The sequence below is a fragment of the Rhinopithecus roxellana genome, chromosome 17 (assembly GCF_007565055.1).
Source record: "Rhinopithecus roxellana isolate Shanxi Qingling chromosome 17, ASM756505v1, whole genome shotgun sequence".
NCBI lineage: Eukaryota > Metazoa > Chordata > Mammalia > Primates > Cercopithecidae > Rhinopithecus > Rhinopithecus roxellana.
This window is the reverse complement of record NC_044565.1, coordinates 111,327,392-111,342,865: the sequence shown is the minus strand read 5'-3', so window position 1 is coordinate 111,342,865 and position 15,474 is coordinate 111,327,392. Positions and strand designations below refer to the sequence as shown.

The 15,474-nt window shown below is 45.4% G+C and overlaps 1 protein-coding gene across 1 annotated transcript in view; it reads left to right on the top strand.

Moving 5' to 3' along the window:
• C17H2orf92 (chromosome 17 C2orf92 homolog) overlaps window positions 1-15,474 on the top strand; it is a 38,356-nt gene that overhangs the window by 5,679 nt on the left and 17,203 nt on the right. Inside the window, exons 3-5 of the mRNA XM_030921434.1 lie at window positions 618-860; window positions 4,408-4,509; window positions 6,093-6,176. Coding sequence (XP_030777294.1) covers window positions 618-860; window positions 4,408-4,509; window positions 6,093-6,176 — 429 coding nt within the window. The remainder of the gene's footprint in view (window positions 1-617; window positions 861-4,407; window positions 4,510-6,092; window positions 6,177-15,474) is intronic.

Genomic DNA, 15,474 nt, shown 5'->3' with positions numbered 1-15,474 from the left:
TACCACAGGCATGTGCCACCACACTCAGCTAATTTTTTTTAATTTTTGTAGAAATAGGGATCTCACTATGTTGCCCAGGCTGATCTCAAACTCCGGGGCTCAAGTGATCCTTCTACCTTGGCCTCCCAAAGTGCTGGGATTACAGGCATGAACCACCACATCTGGCCAAATTTACCCTTTAAAAAGTATCTAATTCAGTGGTTTTTATTATACTCACACAGTTGTGAAGCATGACATCACTATCTAATTTTAATTTTTAATTTTTAATTTTTTGAGATGGAGTGTAGCTCTCTTGCCCAGGCTGGAGTGCAATGGCGCTATCTCGGCTCGCTGCAACCTCGCTTCCCAGGTTCAAGCAATTATCCTGCCTCAGCCTCCCAAGTTGCTGGGTTTACAGGCGCGCGGCACCATGCCTGGCTAATTTACTAAATTAGTAAATTACTAGTAAATTAGTAATTACTAAAATACAATTTTTAGTAGAGACGGGGTTTCATCATGTTGGCCAGGCTGGTCACGAACTCCTGACCTCAGTGGATCCTCCCGTCTCAGCTTCCTGAGTGGCTGGGACTACAGGCGTACAGCACCGTGCCCAGATAATTACTTTTTATTTTTTGCAGAGTCCAGGTCTCCCTATGTTCCCCAGGCTGGTCTCAAACTCCTGACCTCAAGTGATCCTCCCACCTCGGCCTCCCACAGCACTGGGATTACAGATGTGAGCCACCGCACCTGGCCTGAATTTTCCTCAAGTTCAAAAAATCCTGATGAAGGTTTGGCCAAAATATTTGGTGAGTTACCCCTCTTCCTGCGGAACCTCAGGCTGGATTTGAAGAGTTGCGTGCATGGCCCTCATGGTCTCCCAGGTAACCTGTTCCCACTGCTGTGAAGGGAAGGCAGGTGCTCTTCCTTGAGGCTAGAATCTGTTTGTCTACGTATCAAAGTCTCAATAAATTAAGCAAAACAGATGATAAACACCTCAAAAGGACCCTGCTGAGCATGAGTGGAGCAGAGCAGGGCCATGTGGGAGCTCACTGAGTCTGCAGCGTCAGATGCCACCTCACACCATGACATACCTGCCTCGCCAGTTTGTGCTCTGAGGCCCCAAGGCGAGCTGAACCTCCTCCAGGGGTTCTCAGCCCTAATTGAGTATGAGAACCCCTGGGACAATCCTCTTTTTAACAATTGGGACATTCCACATACAACCCGCATCAGATTTTGGGGTGTGGGGATAGACCTTCGCATTTGTAGTTTTCTAATCCTCCAGGGGACACTAGGCTGAGACTCACGGGTTCCCACTCTAAACCTTCCATTGAACATATGAGAAAAACTAAGGCCCAGGGAAGTCTTTAGCAGAGCGCTGAGACGGAGAAAAGGGTTCTGAACCACAGCTGTGCTGAAGGAAGCTGTGCAAATGCCAGTGAAGTGTCTCCTGAGGGAGCCTGGGCTGTGCGTCGGGAGCGAAGGTTGAGGGTCGCCTTAGGTGTGAGAAGGAGCAACCGGGAGAGTGGCACTGATGCTTCCCCCTGGGTTAGGAGGCATTCGGATCACAGAGCGATGCCTGTTCATTCCTGCTTGCAAGGGAGCAGATCTCTCGACACCCGAGGGGTCTCCGTTCCGGCAGCTGTGGGTATCAGGAGCGCTGGGCTTGCTCCTCCCCATGGGAGCCGTCACAGAGGCCTCGGGCAGTCTGCATAGACCACTGCCTGACAGGTGAGCAGGAGGGGATGAATGAGCAGATGCAGGTAGCACTTGCCATCCCCCTCACTGTGCCCTCAGCACCTGCTGTCTAGGAGGCAGAAGCCTTGTTCTCGGCCTCGCAAGTGACCCCGGTGTCTCTGAATGCGGCCCCGTATGTGTAAGAGGCGGGTGATTGCATCTGAAGATGAGAGAAGAGTTGGGGGTTTGCAAAGCTCCCATCGCCCCTCAAGACCCCACTGACCGGCCCAGCTCCCGCCAGGTGGGCCTTGGCATCAGCCACAGCTCAACTCTGCAGTTCACTCTGGGCAGCATTTCCAGGGACTCGTAGGTCCTCGTGGTCCTCAAGGAGGGGTGGTGACAGCAGCTCCTCATTGTCCTGGTTACCCTGATGGTTCATTTTCTGGTGTCTCTGTGGTGAGCTCCTGTCACGTTGAGTGAGTAAGAACCACCGAGAATCAGCAGCTCCAGAAATGCACCGAGAATAAATACAGGATGAGTGGGGTTTGTGAGGACTGTTTTCTGCGACTTAGCAAGGACAGCCTAGAGGGGAAGGTAAAAATTCTGCTTCCCAGGGAAGCCAAGCCTGAGAACTTAAAAGGGAAGGAGAACTTAATATATTTCAAAAATGTAACCCTCACGGATTAGCAACAGTTTTCCAAAGAAAGAGCTTTCCGAGCTTATAGAATCTGTTCCACTTTGTTTCTGCCCCCGTGGCTCCCACCCCTGTTTTTGTGGGTGCAGTTTTCATACAGAACGTTTGGATACAAGCTTCAAAACTCTCTTGAGGACAGGTTTCCCCTTTGGGTCTGTCGGGTCCCGGGCAGTCACGTCCCAGGAAGGGCTGGGGTCAGGCTCCTTGCTCCCCATCCTTCTTCAGTGGCACGAAGGGTGGGGTGGAGGGTGTGAGTCATGTGTGATCTTGGTGGGGGCTGTGGCCGTCTGCAGCACCCCTTCAATGACTGCTTCAAGGGCCTTTCATGATGCTTGTAGCTCATGAGTTAGTGTTTCCTAGAGGCCGTTTCCAGGTGTCTTACATGTCACACACTGGCCCACCAGGGCTGGAGTGAGATCATGAGCACCAGATTGTTGGTGAAGGGAGTTGACAGAGACATCGAATGTCAGTGAACAGGAGTGACCTTGGGTCTCAGTAAATACTGTGGTCAACTGAATCCAGAACCCAGCCTCACCAGCAGGGCCAACTTCCTCCAGAAGGCTGCTTAGCCGTGTACCTGTGTTCTGGCTGCTGCAGGCCGAGCTGGTTTTCTTTCTTTTTTTATTTTTTTTGAGATGGAGTCTTGCTCTGTCGCCCAGGCTGGAGTGCAGTGGCCAGATCTCAGCTCATTGCAAGCTCCACCTTCCGGGTTTACGTCATTCTCCTGCCTCAGCCTCCCTTGTAGCTGGGACTACAGGCGCCGCCACCACGCCCGGCTAATTTTTTGTATTTTTAGTAGAGACGACGGGGGTTTCATTGTGTTCGCCAGGATGGTCTTGATCTCCTGACCTCGTGATCTGCCCATCTCGGCCTCCCAAAGTGCTGGGATTACAGGCTTGAGCCACCGTGCCCGGCCAGGCCGAGCTGATTTTCTTCCTCTCCTGTCTTCCCTGGTCCTTGCTTTGTAGTTCTGTGTGACTGTGTCATGTCTGGTTATATCTGTGTATACTTCTGCCTCTCCCACTATCTAGATGGCTCGGGGAGGCACACCACACACCAGGTCACCTTCCTCCCTGAACCCCCAGCACCTCGTCCTGTGTCTGTGCAGAGATAAGGCTGGTTGAAAGCTTGTGTGAATGATCTGAAGTCTTCTACTCTAGTCCAGTCTCCAGGAGCATTGTGATCTTTAGGAGCATGGGCTTGGTTCCTCTGTACAGTAATGGGTCATAAAAGTGAGTGGTCAAGATCATCTCGGTGAGGGCAGTCCGTGTGGTGCCATAGTTGCTGTATCAGTTAAGAATGTGCCTGGGCCGGGCGCGATGGCTCACGCTTGTAATCCCAGCGCTTTGGGAGACTGAGGCAGGCAGATCACGAGGTCAAGAGATCGAGGCCAGCCTGGCTAACACGGTGAAACCCTGTCTCTACTAAAAATACAAAATATTAGCCGGGCGTGGTGGCGGGGTGCCTGTAGTCCCAACTACTCCTCAGGAGACTGAGGCAGGAGAATGGTATGAACCCGGGAGGTGGAGCTTGTAGTGAGCTGAGATCGCGCCACTGCACTCCAGCCTGGGCGACAGAGCAAGACTCCATCTCAAGAAAAAAAAAAAAAAAAAAAAAAAAAAAAACGCACCTGGCTGCAATTTCCTGAAAACCTGACGTATAGTGGCTTAAACAAAGAGTGGTTGTTTTTCCTTCTGTCATAGCAATCTGGGAGAGGCCACTGTGGCTTTGGTGCAGGAGGTTGGGAAAGGCCTGCTTCTCTGATATCATCGGGGGCCTCCCCAGTGCTTGTGTGGCAGACTGACAACAGGAAGAAGGAGAATTAGGGCACTGAGTATCATGAGATTTGGGGTCATATATCTTTAGCGGGCAGTGTTTGCTGCCCCGAATGTCTCCTGCCATTACAATATTCTGCAAGTGATTTAGGTAGTTGGAGTTTCCTTCCCTATAATGCCCAATATCCATTGAGTTTGTGTCATGCATTCGTTGTATTCATAGTCTGCTTTAGGTACTTAGCAAAATATTGCTGGTATTAACATGCCTTTGTTACTTCACTGCAGATGAAATTCTGATGCAAGTGTTTTCCAAGGTTCCGTATGACCCATCATTTGATGAAACAAGAACAGCAGTCACATCCATTACAAAGAGAAACACACAAAAAAGCAAGTATATGTCGGTAACCTGACATGCGCACGTACCTCTGCAGACCTCTGTGTTATCTCAAATGTGTGATGCTAGCATTTCAGCATTCCTTAAATTAACTACTGGGGTGGTGGGGGGCAAAGCCAAACTGAGATGTGAAGAACTCTCTGAAATCCTCTCTACAATCTTCCTCCCAATATGGGAGTCTACAGGCTTCAGTGTGGATATCCCTGTATTTTGGGGTGATCCCTGATGTGCAGTGTCAGGCACGTTCTGCCGTTGTGGAGGCTGTGCATAGGACAGAAGCTCGGCTTGCAAGTGGGGTTCACTGTTCCTTGTAACAGGAGCTATGAGCTATAAAGCTATTCACCGGCACTTTATAGGTCACTGCCCATGAGTGCCCAAGTCACCGGCTTGGGAGAACAATGTCTTCCTACGTCCCTCCCTGTCACCCCTGCCGTCTTTCTACCCCATCCTCTGTAAAATATTTGCCCGGAGAAGCAGAGCTGATTTCTCCTCCAGCACTGACGCTCCAATGCCAATGCTGAGAGGAAGCAGCTGGCCACATATGCAAAAATAATGCATATTAACCCCAAATCACATGAAGAAAAGAGAAACCCTGTAAGGGGGACATCATGTGAAATAGGAAGAAAAGTAACAATGAGTAATTAGTTATCAGAATAAACCGCTTTGTGTGCCGTGAATTATAAGACTCTCAGTAAAGCAGTTTAGTAACTAATTACTCTGCCAATGCATTCCATAAGCCTTTGAGAAAAGATATGAATATTTCACTGCATAATCTCAGTAGCTTGCCCTGTATCATGTTTTATGATGCTCCCTTGGCTGATACATTATGAGGAATACTTTTTTTTTTTTTTGAGACGGAGTCTTGCTCCGTCGCCCAGGCTAGAGTGCAGTGGTGCCATCTCTGCTCACTGCAAGCTCCGCCTCCCGGGTTTTCGCCATTCTCCTGCCTCAGCCTCCGAGTAGCTGGGACTACAGATGCCCACCACCACGCCCGGCTAGTTTTTTGTATTTTTAGTAGAGACGGGGTTTCACCGTGTTAGCCAGAGTGGTCTCGATCTCCTGACCTCGTGGTCCACCCGCCTCGGCCTCCCAAAGTGCTGGGATTACAGGCGTGAGCCACCGCGCCCGCCACTAGGAACACATTTTTAGCAAAGTGCTTGCCTGATTAAGTGTATCTTTTCTTAATGATTCATCAGTGTCTTATTAACAGAGAACTGTCCACTTGTCCTTTATTGGATCAATGTGATTGTGCTTGAAATCATTTGGCATACACCCTGTAGGCCTTTCTACCAGTTTTCCCGTAGAGTTAATCCTGCCCTGTGCACAAATCTCTCAATACTTATGCATATTGTCTGTCAAGAGACCATGTGAAAATGAGCTTAGCCCCTGGTGTTGTGTTGAAACTTCAGATGCTTGCAGACACTTCATGATTGCTCTGTGACACTCAGAACAGGTGCGTTCAGGCCAAGTGCATGATGCTGCCCTCAAAATGCCTTGCAGAAGAGTATCAATTTAGAGGGAATACCTGCAGATCCAGTGAAAGACTTAATCACAGCCATGGTTTATTTTCCCATAGGCTATTCCCAACAAAAGAGCTTGAACGATGCTGTATTTGCATCAGGTTCAAAGGAACGAGAGGAACATTTGGCTAAAATATTTGGTAAGTAGCCTCCTGCCATGAAGCCTTTAGCCTGTGTTTGAAGAGTTACCTGCTTACATGCTTGCCCTGGGTTGTCACTCAAGTAGCCTGTTCCTGCTGCTTTGAGGTGAAAGCAGCCGCTTTGCCTTGAGGCTAGAATCTGTTTCTCCATGAGTCAAAACCTCAATAAATTAAGCCAAATGTGGAAAATAAACACCTGGAAAGGATCCTGCTCCTCAAAGAGTGATCTCTGGAGCAGGAGCAAGGCTACCATCTAGTAGTGTGAGAATACCCTGGGGAGACTGTTTAAAAGAGACACCCCAGGCCGGGCACGGTGACTCAGGCCTGTAATCCCAGCACTTTGGGAGGCTGAGGTGGGTGGATGAGCTGAGGTCAGGAGTTCGAGACCAGCCTGGCCAACATGGTGAAACCTCGTCTCTACTAAAAATACAAAAATCAGCCGGGCGTGGTGGCGGGCGCCTGTTATCCCAGCTACTCGGGAGGCTGAGGCAGGGTAATTGCTTGAACCCGGGAGGTGGAACTTGCAGTGAGCTGAGATCACGCCGCTGCACTCCAGCCTGGGCGACAGAGCAAGACTCAATCTCAAAAAAAAGAAAAAAAAGAAAAAGGAGAAAAAGAGACACCCCTTGGCCGGGCGTGGTGCCTCATACCTATGATCCCAGGGCTTTGGGAGGCCAAGGCGAGAGGATTGCTGGAGGGCAGAAGTTCAGGACCAGCCTGAGCAACATACCAAAAACCACTAAAACAACTCCCCCCGACACATGACAAATTAGCCAAGTGTGGTGGCATGTGCCTGTGGTCCTAGCTACTCGGGAGGCTGAGGTGGTGTAGCAGGACAAACCACAGACAAAACTCCTCAGACACCAAGTTAAAGAAGGAAGGGGTTTATTCGGCCGGGGGCGTCGGCAAGACCCCTGTCTCAAGAGCCGAGCTCTCCGAGTGAGCAATTCCTGTCCCTTTAAAGGGCTCACAACTCTTGGGGTGCACCTGAGAGGGTCGTGATCGATTGAGCAAGCAGGGGGTCCGTGACTGGGGTCTGCATGCACTGGTAATTAGATTGGAGCAAAACAGGATAGGGATTTTCACAGTGCGTTTCTATACAATGTCTGTAATCTATAGATAACATAACCGATTAGGTCAGGGGTTGATCTTTAACTACCAGGCCCAGGGTGTGGTGCCGGGCTGTCTGCTTGCGGATTTCATTTCTGCCTTTTAGTTTTTACTTTTTCTTTCTTTGGAGGCAGAAATTGGGCATAAGACAATATGAGGGGTGGTCTCCTCCCTTAGTGGGAGGATCTTTTGAGCCCAGGAGTTTGAGGCTGCCATAAGCTATGATTGTGCCACTGTACTCCAGCCTGGGCAACAGAGCTATACTGTCTATTAAAAAAGAGAGCGAGAGAGACATCTTATTTCATGTTCAGTGATCATTTATGTGAGGTGGGGTGAGACCTTTGCATCACTAGGTTTTAAAGCCCTTCAGGTGATTCTAGGCTGTGACTCATTCATCTACTCCAAGCTTCTCATTTACTATTTAAGAAAAACTAAGGCCCAGATGGAAGGTGGTGGGGTGGGGAGCTCCAGGAATCCGTCCCTTTACCAAAACAACAATTTAGCTGGCAAGAACTACGTTAAGTAGCCATGGAATATTGGTGTCTAGTAGAACACTTTCAGTGTCCAAGAGTGAGCCTGATGAAGAGGCTGCCGAATTTCAGCATTTCGGGTAGTGGCTACCATCCTCCCTTCCCAGCCCTGTGACAGGCAGCAGTGTGGATAGCAGTCCACATTCCTAGCGAGAATTGCTGGTGCCAGGGTGGGCAATAGAGACCTGTCTTCTAAAACTCAGGTTGTGTATTTGATGGCTGATTGCTGTTTTAGAACACCAAGGGGCTAACGCTAAGACTGACTATTGTTTTAACTGGCATTGTTAAATTTAACTGGCATTTAAATTTAACTGGCCCATAAAAAACTCTATGGGCTGAAGAGGCTTCCAAGCAACCCTGTTGAGGAGATTTAAGGAAATAATGTTTTTTGTTTTTTCTCTTTTTGGAGATAGACACTTAAGGAAACTTTTGTCAGGTCATTGACTAACTTCAGATATAAGAAAACAAAATGGCTGGGCGTGGTGGCTCAAGCCTGTAATCCCAGCACTTTGGGAGGCCGAGACGGGCGGATCACGAGGTCAGGAGATCGAGACCATCCTGGGTAACCCGGTGAAACCCCGTCTCTACTAAAAAAATACAAAAAAATTGGCCAGGCGAGATGGCGGGCGCCTGTAGTCCCAGCTACTCGGGAGGCTGAGGCAGGAGAATGGCGTAAACCCGGGAGGCGGAGCTTGCAGTGAGCTGAGATCCGGCCACTGCACTCCAGCCTGGGGGACAGAGCGAGACTCTGTCTCAAAAAAAAAAAAAAAGAAAAGAAAACAGAAAATTCAGCACTCTCACACAACAAGAAGTACACACTTTGCAAAACTAGTTTGGAAAAGTTACAAAAAAATTGCTTCAGCCTTCAATAAGCAAAAATCAACAATCACTGAAAGAGAGAATTAGATTTCCAGAGTTATCAAATTGTAATACACAGAATGTCCATCTCTCGACATAAAATTATAAAACATACAAAGAAACAGGACAGGATGGCTCATTCACAGGAAAAAGGAATTTGGCAGAACTTGTTTCTGAGGAAACCTGGGAATTAAAATTACTACACAAGATGTTACATCAACTGTCTTCAAATGTTCACTGAACTAAAGGAGACCATTAACAAATAACTTAAGGAAATCAGGAAAACAATATATAAATAATATCAGTAAAGAGAAATTATTGAAAAGAGCCAAAGAAAATTCTGGAGGTGAAAAGTATAATAAATGAATACTTGGCTCATGCCTGTTAATCCCAGAACTTTAGGAGGCCAAGGCAGGTGGATCACGAGGTCAGGAGATCGAGACCCTCCTGGCTAACATGGTGAAATCCTGTCTCTACTAAAAATACAAAAAATTAGCCAGGTGTGGTGGCAGGCACCTGTAGTCCCAGCTACTCGGGAGGCTGAGGCAGGAGAATGGTGTGAACCTGGGAGGCGGAGCTTGCAGTGAGCTGAGATGGCGCCACCGCACTCCAGCCTGGGCGACACAGTGAGACTCCATCTCAAAAAAAAAAAAAAAAAAAGAAAGGATCAGAACACTTGAAGATAAGACATTGAAAGTATCCAGCCTGAGAAGCAGAAAGAAACAAAAAAAAGAGGAAATGAATAGAACACGTGGGACTTGTGGAGCATCATCAGGCATACTAAAATATACATTATGGGAGTCTCAGAAGGAGAAGACAGAGAGAAAGACCCGAAGAGAATGTTTGAATAAAGAATGGCCCCAAACTTCTTGAATATGTTGAAAGACATGAATATGCACATTCAAGTTGCTCAATGAACTCCAAGCAGAATACGCAGAGATTCACAGTGAAACACGTTATCATCAGATTGTCAAAATCCATACACAAAGGGAATCGGGAAAGCAGTAACAGATAAGTGACTCATAGCATAAAAGGAACCCTCAGTAAAATTCACCACTCATTTCTCCTCAACAATCACAGAGGGTAGAAGGCAGGATGGCACATTCAAAATTCTGAAAGAAAAATAATGTAATCAGCAGGGCATGGTGGCTCATGCCTGTAATCCCAGCACTTTGGGAGGCCTATGTGGGCAGATCACATGAGCCCAGGAATTCAAGACCAGCCTGGGTAATATGGCAAAACCCTGTCCCTACTAAAAATACAAAAAAAAAAAAAAAAAAAAAAAATTAGTCGGGTGTGATGGTGCAACACCTGTAGTCCCAGCTATTCAGCGAACTGAGGCGGGAGGATCACCTGAGCCTGGGAAGTCCAGGCTGCAGTGAGCTGAGATTGCGCCACTGCATTCCAGCCTGGGTGATGGGAGTGAAATCCTTTCTTGAAAAAAAAAAAAGAAAAATACTGTCAAACAAGAATTATCTGACAAAATTATCTTTCCAGAATAAAAGAGAAATAGAACATTTTCAGATAAACAAAAGCTGAGAGACCCGCCTTATGAGAAATGGCAAAGAGAGCCCTTCAGGCTGAAATGAAGGGACATTTGACAGTCACTTGAAGACATAAGGAAAAAAAATACTGGCAAAGGTAACTACCAGTTCTAAAAGTCTTATTGTACTTTAGGTTTCATCTATAACTTCTGCCTTTTAAAAATATTATTTAAAAGGCAAATGCATGAAATAATTATTACACATCTGTTAATAGTCATACAATGTATAAGGATAGACTCTAATAACAACAATATAAAGGGAAGGGAATAGAGATATATATGTGAAGAGTGTATACTATTGAAACTCAGTTGATACTATTCAAACTAGGTTGTTATAAATTTAAGATAACTAGGTGTTTAAGTTTAAACAAATTTTAACTTAACTAGTTTAGGTGTTTCCAAGGTAACCAGTAAATAATAACTAAAAAAAGATGGAATAAAAGAGTAAAAGAGTCAAAGCCAGGCAGGGTGGCTCATGCCTGTAATCCCCGCCTTTTGGGAGGCTGAGGTGGGGGGATCACCTGAGGGCCAGAGTTTGAGACCAGCCTGGCCAACATGATGAAACCCCGTCTCTACTAAAAATACAAAAATTAGCCGGTGTGGTGGCAGGTGTCTGTAATCCCAGCTACTTGGGAGCCTGAGACAGGAGAATTGCTTGAACCTGGGAGGCAGAGGTTGCCATGAGCCAAGATCACGCCATTGCACTCCAGTCTGGACAACAGTGAAAGACTCCGTCTCAAAAAAAAAAAAAAAGGGGGGGGGGGTCTTAAATAAATAACCTAATTGTACACCTAAAGGAACTAGAAAACGAACAGCATATTAAGTTGAAAGCCAGAAGAAAGAAGGAAATAGTAAAGTATACAAAGGAAAGAAGTGAAATAACAGAAAATAGAAGAGAACTGATGAAACCCAAAAGTAGTTACTTAAAAACACCAACAAAATTGACAGACTTCTAGCTAGATTGGCAAAGAAAGAAGAGGACCCATTATTAATTCAGAAATTAGAGTGGGAATATTACTACTGATTTTCTGGAAATAGGATTTCATGAGAGAAGAATATGAACATTTGTATGCTTACAATTTGGAAGACCTAGATGAAATTTTGAAATTCCTGGAAGCACATAAACCACCAAAATTGACTCCAGAAGAAATAAGAAAATCTGAATAGACACATAACAAGTAAGGAGAATGAATCAGTAATCAAAACTTTCCAACGAAGAAAGTCTAGAATTAGATGTGTTCTCTGGCAAAATCTGCCAAAGCTATAAATAGAGCTAACACCAGTCCTCAAACTCTTCCAAGAGGCTGAAGAGGAAGAAACACTTCCTAGCTTTCTCTAAGAGGCCGGTATGACCCTGATACCAAAGGCAGACAAAGTCACTACGAGAAGACTAAAATGTCTCTTGTAAACAGAAAAATCCTCAACAGAATGTTAGCTAACCAAATCCAATAGCCTATTAAAAGGACTATTCACCAGACCAAGAAGGATTTATTTCTGGAACAGAAGGATGGTTGAATGTAATAAAAATCAATCACTGTAATATACCACATTAATATAATGAAGGAGAAAAACTATCATTTCAATTGATGCAGATACAGTATTTGACAAATTTCAACACCCTTTCATGATAAAAAAAAAAAAAAAAAAAAAAAAAAACTCAACAAACTAGAAACAGAAGGTTACTACCACAACATAATAAAGGCCTGTTTGAAAAACCCACAGATGATATCATGCTCAATGGTGAAAGACTGAAAACTTTCCTCAAAGATCAGGAACAAGGCAAGGATGCCTGCTCTCACCAGTTCTATTCAATACAGTACTGGAAGTCACAGCCAGAGTCATTAGGCAAGAAAAAGAAATGAGACATCCAAATTGGAAAGGAAGAAGAGTCTGGTTGCAGATGACTTGATCTTATATGTTGAAAACCATATAGACTCCACACACACACACACACACACACACACGTTAGAACCGGTAAATGAATTTAGCAAAATTGTGGGGTACAAATTGAACACACAAAAATCAGTTGTGCAGTTGTGTTTTTATACACTAACAATATATACACTAATAATCCAAACAAGATAGGAGAACAATTAATTCCATTTACAATTATATGAAAAACAATAAAATATTTAGAGATAAATTTAGCCAAGAAAGTGAAAGACTTATACCGATACTGAAAACTACAAAGAATTGATGAAAGAAAATAGAGAGACAAAGAATCTCATGTTCATGGACTGAAAAACTTAATATTGTTAAGATGTCACAATTGACCTGGCATGGTGGCTCACACCTGTAATTTTAGCACTTGGGAGGCTGAGGTGAGAGGATCACTTGAGCCCAGGTGTTTGAGATCCAGCCTGGGCAGCACAGTAAGACCTGGTATCTATTAAAAAAAAAAAAAAAAAAAAAAGTCAAAGTTGCCCAGAGTAATCTGCACATTCAATATAATCCCTATCAAAATCTCAAGGGCTTTTTTCCCAGCAAGAGAAAAATCCACCAGAAGATTCATATGGAATTTCAAATGCTCCAAACAGCAAAAATAGTCCTGAAAAAGAAGAAAAAAGTTGGAGGAATTTCACTTTCTCATTTGAAAACTTGCTACAAAGACCAGTTATCCAAACAGTGTGATACTAGTATAAGGCCAATCATATAAACCAATAGAATAGAATAGAAAGTTCAGAAAGAAATGCATATGTCTATGGTCAGCTGATTTTCTTTTCTTTTTTTTTTTTTTTGAGATGGAGTCTCACTCTGTCGCCCAGGCTGGAGTGCCGTGCACGATCTTGGCTCACTGCAACCTCGGTCTCCTGGATCCCAGTTCAAGCAATTATCTTGCCTCAGCCTCCTGAGTAGCTGGGATTACAGGTACCCGCCACCATGCCCAGCTAATTTTTTTTTTTTTTTTTTGAGACAGAGTCTCTCTCTGTCACTCAGGCTGGATTACAGTGATGCGATCTCAGCTCACCGCAAGCTCTGCCTCCTGGGTTCACGCCATTCTCCTGCCTTAGCCTCCTGAGTAGCTGGGACTACAGGCGCCTGCCACCATGGCTGGCTAATTTTTTGTAATTTTAGTAGAGATGGGGTTTCACTGTGTTAGCCAAGATGGTCTCGATCTCCTGACCTCATGATTTGCCCGCCTTGGCCTCCCAAAGTGCTGGGATTACAGGCGTGAGCCATTGTGCCCGGCCAGTCAATTGATTTTCAACAAGGGTATCAAAGCCAACAGAGTGGAAATAACAGTCTCTTCAACAAATGGTCCTGGGAAAACTGGAGGGTCACAGGCAAAAGAATGAAGCTAGCTCATTACCTTATACCATATACAAAAATTCAAAGTGGGTCAATGACCTAAATTTATGAGCAAAAACTACTAGTCTCTTAGAAGTAAACATAGGTGAAAATCTTCATGACTTTGAATTAGGCATGTGGTGTTTTGACACCAAAAGCAGGCAAAAAGAGAAAAAATACTAAATTGGACATCATCAAAATTAGAAACTGTTGTATATCAAAGGCATTTCTCCCACAGAATGAGAGAAAACGTTTGCAAATCACGTATCTGATGAGGGATCAATATCCAGAAGACACAGCAAACTCCTGTAACTTAACAACAACAAAACAAACAACCCGCTCCAAAAATGGGCAAATAACTTGAATAGCCATTTTCCAAAGAAGATACACAAATGGCCAATAAACACATAAAAAGATGCTCAACATCATTAGTCATTAGGGAAATGCAAAATACCACTATTCACACTTCTTAGAATGGCTGGTTTTTTTTTTTTTTTTTGAGACGGAGACTCGCTCTGTCGCCCAGGCTGGAGTGCAGTGGCCGGATCTCAGCTCACTGCAAGCTCCGCCTCCCGGGTTCACGCCATTCTCCTGCCTCAGCCTCCCGAGTAGCTGGGACTACAGGCGCCTGCCACCTCGCCTGGCTAATTTTTTGTATTTGTAGTAGAGACGGGGTTTCACTGTGAAACCCCGTCTGTGTGTTAGCTGGGTGGTCTTGATCTCCTGACCTCGTGATCCACCCGCCTCAGCCTCCCAAAATGCTGGGATTACAGGTGTGAGCCACCATGTCCAACCTTTTTTTTCTTTTTTTGAGACAAAGTCTTGCTCTGTCACCAGGCTGGAGTACAGTGGTGCGATCTCAGATTACTGCAACCTCCACCTCCCAAGTTCAAGCAATTCTCCTGCCTCAGCCTCCCTAGTAGCTGGGATTATAGTGCCTGTCACCAAACCTGGCTAATTTTTGCATTTTTAGTAGAGATGGGGTTTTGCCATGTGGGCCAGGCTGGTCACGAACTCCTGACCTCAGGTGATCTGCCCACCTTGGCCTCCCAAAGTGCTGGGATTACAGGTGTGAGCCACCATGCCCAGTCAGAATGGCTATTTTTTTTTTTTTTTAAAGAAAAATAACAAATGTTGGTGAGGATGAAGGAAATTGAAACCCTCATACATTGCTTGTGGGAAGGTAAGATGGTGTAGCTGCTACATGTCCATTTTTTGCTGTTATAACGGAATACCACAGGCTGGGTAATTTGTAATAAATTGAAATTTATTGGCTCACAATTCTGAAGGCTGGGAAGTCCAAGACTGAGGGGCCAGCATCTGGCAAGAACCTTCTTGCTGTATCATCATCCCATGGCAGAAAGCAGAAATGCCATAGAGGGTGAAAGACAGAGCAAGGGAAGGCCGAACTTGTCCTTTTACATGGTATGCACTCTTGTGATAACTAACCCATTCCTGTGATAACCATATTAATCTCTTAATGAGGGCACAATTTCCATGACCCAAACACCTCCACTAGGCCCTACCTCCTAACATGATGATCACATTGGGAATCAAACTTCCAGCACATGAAATTTGAGGACACATTTAAACCATAGCAATGGGTATAGAGTTTCTGTTTCAGTTTATTTTTTTCTTTTTTTCTTTTTTGAGATGGAGTCTTGCCCTATTACCCAGTCTGGAATGCAATGGTGCAATATCGGCTCACTGCAACCTCTGCCTCCCTGGTTCAAGCGATTCTCTTGCCTTAGCCTCCTCAGTAGCTGGGATTACAGGCATGTGCTACCATGCCTGGCTAATTTTTTGTATTTTTAGTAGAGATGGGGTTTCACCATGTTGGTCAGGCTGGTCTTGAACTCCTGACCTTATGCTCCGCCTGCCTCAGCCTCCCAAAGTGCTGGGATTACAGGCGTGAGCCACCGTGCCTGCCCGTTTCAGTTGATTTAAAAGTTCTGGGCCAGGCACGGTG